Source organism: Carcharhinus amblyrhynchos, chromosome 5 (assembly GCF_965287045.1).
Source record: "Carcharhinus amblyrhynchos chromosome 5, sCarAmb.v2.hapA, whole genome shotgun sequence".
NCBI classification, from domain to species: domain Eukaryota; kingdom Metazoa; phylum Chordata; class Chondrichthyes; order Carcharhiniformes; family Carcharhinidae; genus Carcharhinus; species Carcharhinus amblyrhynchos.
In genome coordinates this window covers 124961864-124972333 of record NC_137328.1, presented here as the reverse complement: position 1 = coordinate 124972333, position 10470 = coordinate 124961864, and the positions used below count along the sequence as shown (strand labels likewise).

At 51.0% G+C, this 10470-nt stretch overlaps 1 protein-coding gene across 1 annotated transcript; it reads right to left on the bottom strand.

The window, feature by feature from the left end:
* Window positions 1-4877: 4877 nt before the first annotated feature.
* LOC145343516 (C-C motif chemokine 21-like) lies at window positions 4878-9245 on the bottom strand. Its single transcript, XM_080189768.1, has 4 exons — window positions 9126-9245; window positions 7488-7614; window positions 6425-6544; window positions 4878-5712 (listed from the first exon to the last, which is right to left on the bottom strand). Exons 1-4 carry the CDS (start codon window positions 9196-9198, stop codon window positions 5697-5699), a joined length of 336 nt encoding a protein of 111 aa, XP_080045894.1. The 5' UTR covers window positions 9199-9245; the 3' UTR covers window positions 4878-5696.
* Window positions 9246-10470: the final 1225 nt, after the last annotated feature.

Here is a 10470-nt window from a genome sequence, read left to right as displayed (position 1 = left end):
TCCTGATGGAATGTCCATCCCAGGGCACTAAAAGAAATGGAGGCGGAAATAACAAATGCACTAGTGGTAATTTACCAGAATTCGCTGGACTCTGGGATGGTTCCCGCAGATTGGAAAACAGCAAATGTGATGCCACTGTTTAAAAAAGGAGGTAGACAAAAGGCAGATAACTATAGGCCGGTTAGCTTAACTTCTGTAGTAAGGAAAATGCTTGAATCCATCATCAAGGAAGAAATAGCAAGACATCTGGATATAAATTGTCCCATTGGGAAGACACAGCATGGGTTCATAAAGGGAAGGTCATGTTTAACTAATTTGGTGGAACTCTTTGAGAACATTACATGCACAGTGGACAATGGGGAACCTGAGATGTGGTGTATCTGAATTTCCAGAAGGCATTTGACAAGGTGCCGCGCCAAAGACTGCTACATAAGAAAAAGGTACACGGTGTTACGGGTAATGTATTAGCATGAATAGAGGATTAGTTAACTAACAGAAAGCAAAGAGTGGGGGTAAATGGATGTTTTTTCTGGTTGGTGATCAGTGACTAGTGGTGTGCCTCAGGGATCAGTGCTGGGACCACAATTGTTTTTGATTTACGAAGAGGATTTGATTTGGGAACTGTGTAGTGTGTCAAAATTTGCAGATGACTGTAAGGTGAGTGGTAGAGCAAAGTGTGCAGAGGACGCTGAAAGACTGCAAAGGGATATAGGTAGTCTAAGCGAGTGGGCGAGAGCTTGGCAGATGGAGTACAATGTTTGTACACGTGAGGTCATCCATTTTGGTCAGAATAACAGCAAAATGGACTATTATTTAAATGGTAAAAAATTGCAGCATGCTGCTGTGTGGAGGGACCTGGGTGTCCTTGTGCAGGAATCTCAAGGAGTTGGTTTGCAGGTACAGCAGGTAATTAAGAAGGCAAATGGAATTTTGTCCTTCATCGCTAGAGGGATGGAGTTTAAAAACAGCGAAGTTATGCTGCAGCTGTATAAGGTACTGGTGAAGCCACACCTGGAGTACTGTGTACAGTTTTGGTCTCTTTATTTGAGAAAGGATATACTGGCACTGGAGGGGGTGCAGAGGAGATTCACTAGGTTGATTCTGGAGTTGAGAGGGTTGGCTTATGAGGAGAGACTGAGTAGACTGGGGCTATACTCATTGGAATTCAGAAGAATGAGGGGAGTTCTTACAGAAACATATAAGATTATGAAGGGAATAGATAAGATAGAAGCAGGGAAGTTGTTTCCACTGGCGGGTGAAACTGGAACCGGGGGCATGGCCTCAAAATAAGATTTAGGACTGAGTTGAGGAGAAACTTCTTCACACAAAGGGTTGTGAACCTGTGGAATTCCCTGCTCAGTGAAACAGTTGATGCTATGTCAACTGTTTTTAAGGCAAGGATAGAAAAATTTTTGAACAGTAAAGGAATTAAGGATTATGGTGTGTGGGCGGGTAAGTGGAGCTGAGTCCACAAAAAGATCATCCATGATCTTACTGAATGGCGGAGCAGGCTCGAGAGGCTAAATCGCCTACTTCTGCTCTGAGTTCTTATGTTCTTATCTGGTGAACTGGTGTAGCAACAATAATCTCTCCCTCAACAAAACAAAGGAGATTGTCATCAACTTCAGGAAGCATAAAGAAGAAAATGCCCCTGCCTGCATCAACGGGGATGAAGTAGAAAGGGTCGAGAGCTTCAAGTTTTTAGGTGTCCAGATCACCAGTAATCTGCCCTGGTCCCCCCATGCTGACACTATAGTTAAGAAAGCTCACCAGCACCTCTACTTCCTCAGAAGACTAAGGAAATTTGGTATCTCCTCTCTGACTCTCACCTACTTTTACAGATGCCCCATGGAAAGCATTCTTTCTGGTTGTATCACAGCTTGGTATGGGCTCTGCTCTGCCCAAGACCACAAGAAACTACAAAAGGGTCGTGAATGTAGCCCAATCCATCCACAAACCAGCCTCCCATCCATTGACTCTGTCTACACTTCCCGCTGCCTCGGTAAAGCAGCCAGCATAATTAAGGACCCCACGCACCCCGGACATTCTCTCTTCCACCTTCTTCCGTCAGGAAAAAGATACAAAAGTTCTGAGGTCATGTACCAACCGACTCAAGAACAGCTTCTTCCCTGCTGCCAACAGACTTTTGAATGGACTTACCTTGCATTAAGTTGATCTTTCTCTGCATGCTAGCTGTGACTGCAACACTACATTCTGCACTCTCTCCTTTCCTTCTCTATGAATGGTGTGCTTTGTCTGTACAGTCACATGCAAAACAATACTCTTCACTGTATACTAATAGAAGTGACAATAATTAGACCAATTCCTTGGTGTCTCTGACAGTGCAGCACTCCATCCTGTACTGCACTGGGTATTTTCTTCTCGATATTTTGTGTCCAGGCCTCTGGTGTCAGACTTGAACCCCCGATCTGTGGACGTGGAACATGTGTTCATGTCAGAGTTTTAAGGACCTGTCACAGAGACGTTCCAAATTGACCGTGTGATTGGTTGTGTCCGGAGCACCGTCACCAATGTCACGTGGTTAGGCATTGCAGCCAATTTTGTGCATGGAAAGATCCCGCAAGCACAGCATTGACCATTTGACCAAGTGGCTGAAGTGTGGGGGCGGGGGGACAGTGTGCCAAGGGGGCTGATTTCAGTCTCAGTGTGTCATAGAGTCATAGAGGTTTACAGCATGGAAACAGGCCCTTCAGCCCAACTTGTCCATGCTGCCCTTTTATGAACCAGTAAGCTACTGGTTCATAAAAGACCCTCAGTCAGCTGCGCTTGACCCATATCCCTCTATACCCATTGTACCCATGTAACTCTAAATGCTTTTTAAAAGACAAAATTGTACCTGCCATCTACTACTACCCTCTATGCATCTTTGTTTTTGACACTCAGTGTGGACAATAACCCCTCTGGACCCTTTTGTATCTCTTCCCTCTCACCTTAAACCCATGCCCTCTAGTTTCAGACTCCCTACCTTTTGGGAAAGATATTGACTATCTATCTGATCTGTGCCCCTCATTATTTTATAGACCTCTATAAGATCACCCTCAGCCTCCTACACTCCAGAGAAAAAAGTCCCAGTCTATCCAGCCTCTCCTTATAACACCAAGTCCTTGTAGCATCCTAGTAAATCTTGTCTGCACTCTTTCTAGTTTAATAATATCCTTTCTATAATAGGGTGACTAGAAACTGTACACAGTATTCCAAGTGTGGCCTTTACTAATGTCTTGTACAACTTCAACAAGACGTCCCAACTCCTATATTCAATGTTCTGACCAATGAAACAAGCATGCTGAATGCCTTCTTCACCACTCTGTCCACCTGTGACTTCACTTTCAAGGAGCTATGAACATGTACCCCTAGATCTCTTTGTTCTGTAACTCTCACCCCAACACCCTACCATTAACTGAGTAAGTCCTGTCCTGATTTGGCATTTATCTAAAGTAAATTCCCGTCTGCCATTCGTCAGCCCACGGGCCCAATTGATCAAGATCCCGTTGCATTTGGAGATAACTTTCTTCACTGTCCACTATGCCACCAATCTTGGTGTCATCTGCAAATTTTACTAACCATACCTCCTTATTCTCATCCAAATCAATAATATAAATGACAATAACAGTGGACCCAGCACTGATCTCACTGTCCCTCTCCCCTCCCTGAACCCTCAGAATAAGTCCTACTGTCCCACTCCCCTCCCCGGAACCTCAGTATAGATCCCACTGTCCCACTCCCCTCCCCGGACCCTCAGTATAGATCCCACTGTCCCACTCCCCTCCTTGGACCCTCAGTATAGATCCCACTGTCCCACTCCCCTCCCTGGACCCCCAGTATAGATCCCACTGTCCCACTCCCTCCCTGAACCCTCAGTATAGATCCCACTGTCCACTCCCCTCCCTGAACCCTCAGAATAAGTTCCTACTGTCCCACACCCCTCCCCGGACCCTCAGTATAGATCCCGCTGTCCCACTCCCCTCCCTGAACCCTCAGTATAGATCCCACTGTCCCACTCCCCTCCCCAGAACCTCAGTATAGATCCCACTGTCCCACTCCCCTCCCTGGACCCTCAGTATAGATACCCACTGTCCCACTCCCTCCCTGGACCCTCAGTATAGATCCCACTGTCCCACTCCCCTCCTTGGACCTCAGTATAGATCCCACTGTCCCACTCCCCTCCTTGGACCCTCAGTATAGATCCCACTGTCCCACTCCCTCCCTGGATCCTCAGTATAGATCCCACTGTCCCCATCCCCTCCCCAGAACCTCAGTTATAGATCCACTGTCCACTCCCCTCCCTGGACCCTCAGTATAGATCCCACTGTCCCACTCCCCCCCCGGACCCTCAGTATAGATCTCACTGTCCCACTCCCCTCCCCGGACCCTCAGTATAGATCCCACTGTCCCACTCCCCTCCCTGGACCCTCAGTATAGATCCCACTCTCCCACTCCCCTCCCTGGACCCTCAGTATAGATCCCACTGTCCCACTCCCCTCCCCAGAACCTCAGTATAGATCCCACTGTCCCACTCCCCTCCCCGGGCCCTCAGTATAGATCCCACTCTCCCACTCCCCTCCCTGGACCCTCAGTATAGATCCCACTCTCCCACTCCCCTCCCTGGACCCTTGTTATAGGTTCTGATTGAAGGTTGACAGATTGTTTTATTGAGATTTGAGCTTTATAGGTTAATGGAAACCATTGGGTTACGGATCAGCCAGGATAAAACTGGAACGGGCTGGAGGGGCCAAACGGCCCCCACTTAGTCCCATGACCCAGGTGGCCAGTGAGGATTTGTGATGGGAGGAAGCGGGTACGACTGGATATCCCGGGGAGAGTGAATGGGAGAGAAATTACTGCAAAGAGACGAGACCTTCGTATCAAACCACCTTTATTCATTTTCACAGTATTACAAAACAGTCATCTGAAAATTGAACAGAGTTCAGCTACACTGAAGGATGCAGTTCATTGAGCTTATCACAGTTTGGAATGGAATATTTACAAGGGACAATGTCAATATACAGAGAAAGATCCCACAGCCAAGCTCCAGAACAGCGAGAGGCTAAAACAAGCGGGGAGTGGGGAACAGATAGGCCGGGAGACACTGTCCCCGCGTGTGAGGGTAGACGAGAGAATCCAGGCCGTTTAACTGCATGTTACTCACAGTATTCACATTATTCTGGGATCCAGCTTTCTCTCTCTCTCTCTCTCTCTCACTCTCTCTCTCACGGAATGGACCATTCGATTCCACTTGGTTTGGTCTCAGTAACCACGTTGACAAGGATAGGGATGCTGTCATTGCCAGGGAAATGGTATTGTTTCAACTTGGCCGCTGGCACAGTGCCCTGGGCGACACGCGCACACAGATAAAGAGACAGCTCATTCAGCCACTTTGGGGAAATGATTTCTGCTTTCAGGACTAAGTTAATCTCAATTCGGTGTGGCTTCTGGACAGGAAGTCTCCTTTCTTGGGACGACATTAAGGCCATTCATCCTCAACTTGGATACTAGCTCTGGGAGGGGAGAGGAGAGAGAGAGAGAGAGAGAGCGCGCGAGAGGTGGTCAGTCAGTGGTGGATGTTGCGACCGAATATATCCCTCACTCTGACCTCAAGTAACGTTCACAACTTTGGGATTTGCTCAGTATTCTTCCTATTGGTGTAGACGGGAAGCTTTGGTGACCATCCAATCTCCTCATGGCAGCTTCTTCCTGCAAACAGGAAAATCAATCTCTGTGACTGAATCGGAAACCAGCCCCCTGGGTGGGGGAGATGGAGGGCGGAGGGGAAGGGGAGAGGGTTGGGCTGGGAGTGGGGGAGGGGGGTGGGGGGGCAGTGTGGAGGGGGAGGGAGGGAGAGTGAGGGAGGGGGGTTGGGGAGGGGATAGTGAGGGAGTGTGGAGGGGGTTGGGGAGGGAGCTGGGGAGAGGGTAGTGAGGGAGGGGATGCTGAGGGAGGAGCTGGGGGAGGGGAGCGTGGATGGGAAGGGGAGAGAGTTGGGGAAGGGGCAGTGAGGGAGGGGTGGAGGAGTGGGTTGGGGAGGGAGGGGGTGGAGAAGGGGAGTGAGGGTGTCTGGGAAGCTGAGCGCTGCAGCGCCATTGGGAGTTGGGGAGGGGGCGGTAGTGGGAGCTGGGGGGGTGGGGGAGGGATAGTAAGGGAGGGGGGGTTGGGGAGGGATAGTGAGGGAGAGGGTTGAGGAGGGATAGTGAAGGAAGGGGTTGGGGAGGAGGTAGTGAGGGAGAGGGTGTTTGGGAAGTTGAGACTTCCACTGCCATTGGGAGTTGGGGAGGGGTTGGGGGTGGGAGTGTGGAGGGGGAGTCTGGAGGGGTTGGGGATGGATAGTGAGGGAGGGGTTGGGGAGGGGGATGAGGGTGAGGGTATTTGGGAAGCTGAGAGTTGTGGATGAAATAGAAGAATCTCTCACTTTTTAATCGTGCGCCTATTGCTCTTGGGTGACTTCTTCCGCCTATCGACCCTCTTCATCAGCGCCTTCACCCACTTTGCCTCTGGGGGGCTGCACAGATGCCTTTTTTTGGTCAGGAATCTGTTACACGGATGAAGGTTCAATGTCAGAGTGTCACTCACCACCTTCCAACAGCCAGCTGAAACAAGCTTTAGAAATGATAAACAGCCTGCTCCCCCCAACGCCCCCCCCGCCCCGCCCCCGCCCACACACCCCCAACACCCCGCCCCTGGCAATGCACGCACCCCTCCCCCCTCCCTTCCTCCCCCCCCCCGGCAACACATCCCCACCCCACCCTCTGCCATCTGGCAACACACCCCCACACCCTCCCCCCACTTCCCACTGCGCACCCCCTCCCCCCCCCACCCTGGCAACATACACCCACACCACCCCCCCCCCCACACACCCCACCACCCCCCCAACTCCACCCCCCCCCCCCCCCCCCCACCCTGGCAACACACCCCCACACCCCCCTTACCCCAACCCCCCTGCCATCCGGCAACACACCCCCACACGTGCCCCCCCCCCCCCCCCCCCCCCCCACCCCATCCCTCCCACCCCACCCACACACCCTGGGATGTTCTCCTCGGAGCAGCGGAGATCGAGGGGAGACTCGATCGAGGTTTGCGACAGGTTGAGATAAGGTGCTCCCATTGGCTGATGGTACAGTTACAAGGCCCCAGAGGGGGCGGGGGGTGTTGGGGTCAGATTTGGGAGATTGTGGGAAGAGATGCCGGGGCGGAGGGGGGGCGGGGGGGGGGGAGTTGAGGGGGAGAGGGGGTTGGGGGCTGCATGGGTGGAGACGGAGACGCTGAACGGTTCCAGGGGGAGATTGGATGGGCACTTTGGAGGAAATAAACCGGCCAGGGTACTGGGTCCGAGGGGAGAATGGCTCCGACGGGATTGCTGTACGCAGAGCTAGCATGGACCCAAGGGACCGAGTGGGCCTTTGTGTGCCCTGAATGACTCTGTAGCTCCGAAAGGTGGGAGAAGTTGCCACAGAAAATCCCGAGCCAGTACTCACATGACAGCAGGGATCTTGCACCCATTTTCGGGCGTTTGGATCTTGTAGCTTTTCACGATGCTCAGTGGGATTTTCTTATCCCCGGTGGAGAGGCAGCAATCCTCTGAATTGTTGCTGGTGTCACTGGCTGGAGGCAGAAATAAACAGAGTTAACGTTCGTTCGATAATCAGGGGGGAGGCTTCTTGCCCTATACCCGCATCTATCCACGCTGGACCTTCGCTAGCCTTAGAGTGCTCGTATCTTACAGAGTGGCACGGTGGCACAGCGCTTAGCACCGCTGCCAGGGTCCCGGGTTCAGTTCCCGGCTCCGCTCACTGTCCGTGTGGTGTTTGCACGTTCTCCCCGTGTCTGCGTGGGTTTCCTCCGGGTGCTCCGGTTTCCTCCTACAACCCAAAGATGTGCGGGTTAGGTTGATTGGTTTGGGGTAAATTGTCCCCTTAGTGCCGGGGACATTGATTGGGTAAATATGTGGAGTTACGAGGATAGGGCCCGAGTGGGATTGTTGCAGACTCGATGGGCTGAATGGCCTCCTTCTGCACTGTCGGGGTTCTACCTTGCAGGAATACTGTACCCCAGGCCGTTGGAGGAGTGGCCAGGGGAGGGCGAGTGAGGAGCTGGGCTGGCTGGAGCTGTGGGATTTGTACTGGAGTTCTCCTGAGGATTGCCGCTGTGCCTGTTCCCTCAGCCGCCTCCCTGCTCATCGCTGGGTGATTCTCACCATCAGTTTTTGCAACAGCCAGCCCAGCTGTTCTTATCAGACTTGGAAAGCCAATAAAGGATTAGATAGCTACAGTGGCGGAAAGGTTGGAAACGTGGAAAGATACAGAAGTGGAGGCCGTTCGGCCCACTCCGCTGCTACTTGCCCTTTGGGAGAGCTAGCCCGGTTCTTACACTCTCTCCTCATTGTCCAACAAATGTCTGTCCCCCAGATTTTTTATCAGGTGTGAAGAATGGAGTGGCTCCTGGAGTCCTTACAGCTATTGCATTCCAGAACAAAACATCAGGATTAAAAAATTCTCCCCCACCTCCTTCCAATTTTTTTTTCAAATGATCTTAAACCCGCGTCCTCGGCTATTTAACATCCCTGCCACTGAAAACAGATCGTTCCCTCATTACTCGTAGAATCTCTACAGTGCAGAAGGAGGCCATTTGGCCCATCGAGTCTGCACCGACAACAATCCCACCCAGTCCCTATCCCCGTAACTCCGCATATTTACCTGCTAATCCCCCTGGCGCTTAAGGGGCAATTTTAGCACCTAACCCGCACATCTTTGGACTGCGGGAGGAAATCGGAGCACCCAGAAGAAACCTACATAGACACGGGGAGAACATGCAGACTCCACACAGGCAAGAAATTAGGTCTAGCTCTTGGTGCTAAAGGGATCAAGGGATACAGGGGAGAAGTTGGGGGGGCTTGCGGGGGGAGCTGGAATCAGGATATTAAACTCGATGATCAGCTGTGATCAAAATGAATGGCGGAGCAGGATCAAAGGACCGGATGGCCTCCTCCTGCTCTCTATGACCCGGGACCAGAATCGAACCCGGGTCCCTAAGCGCTGTGAGGCCACAGTGCTAACCCACTGTGCCACCTGGCTTGGTACTGAGTAAGTCCCTCTGACTCGGAGGGTGCTACTGACCTTGTGAGGAGCTCCACAGGATGGTGGGGATGATGATCAGAAGAGCAGCAGTGGAGAACATTGAGCTCTTCATTATGAGATGCCGGCAGACGACCTCTGGGCAGCTTTCTCTCTCTCTCTCTCTCTGAGCTGCTTCTTGCTCTGATCTGTCTTTAGCCTGGCTTTTTATACTTTTCAGGGGCTCGAGTTTCTTATTGACTCACCACTATTTCCTAACCGCAGCACTCATCTGCCAATTCCTTCACAGCTCCTAATTATTTATCTTGGCATGGGTTTAATGCTTGATTTAAATTGCTGTCACTCAGCCATCAATGTTTCCCTTGTTTGATCCCTGGAATCTGAGCCAACTCCACTCCACACGCCCTCCGTCCCTCCCGCCACCTATATCCCACTCAAATTCCTGCAAGCTCAGATTATTGTAACGCTTTCAGAATCTGTTGACTGGGGATTAAATGCTAGCTCGTTCATTATGAGGGCAGAATGCGTGCACATTCCGATTTTCCATTATTTTAGTCCCGATTTCGCAGTGAATTTCAGGAGTTCAGACATTCCCGATCTTACAGAGTTATAGAAAAACTACAGCACCAACAGGCCCTTCGGCCCACAAGTTGCGCTGATCATATCCCTACCTACTAGGCTTACCTATAACCCTCAATCCCATTAAATCCCATGTACTCATCCAGAAGTCTCTTAAAAGACCCTATCGAATTTGCCTCCACCACCACCGACGGCAGCCGATTCCATTCACTCACCACCCTCTGAGTGAAAAACTTACCCCTGACATCTCCTCTGTACCTGCTCCCCAGCACCTTAAACCTGTGTCCTCTCGTAGCGACCATTTCAGTCCTGGGAAATAGCCTCCGAGAATCCACCCTATCTATTCCTCTCAACATCTTATAAACCTCTATCAGGTCGCCTCTCAACCTTCGTCTCTCCAGGGAGAAGAGTCCCAGCTCCCTCAACCTATCTTCATAAGGCATGCCTCCCAATCCAGGCAACATCCTTGCAAATCTTTTTTTTTCACAATGAGGTCTATTCCCCAGCTGAGTGACTTTTATAGTAAGTTAAAAGACTCAAACTCTCAGACTACCTCGTGGCCCACTTTTGGTTTCCCAGTTCAAAAGAAAACTTTTGAAAGGAGAAAAGCCCGCGAGAAAACTTAATGAATAAATAAATAAATAAGCAAACACTAGCTGCCTTACCCTCAGCATGAATCTCTCCCTCTCAAACTTGCTCTGGTCTCACAATCATGGTGTTCTTGGGGTGGCAAGAAACTACAAAAGGTGGCGAATGTAGCCCAATCCATCACGCAAACCAGCCTCCCATCCATTGACTCTGTCTACAC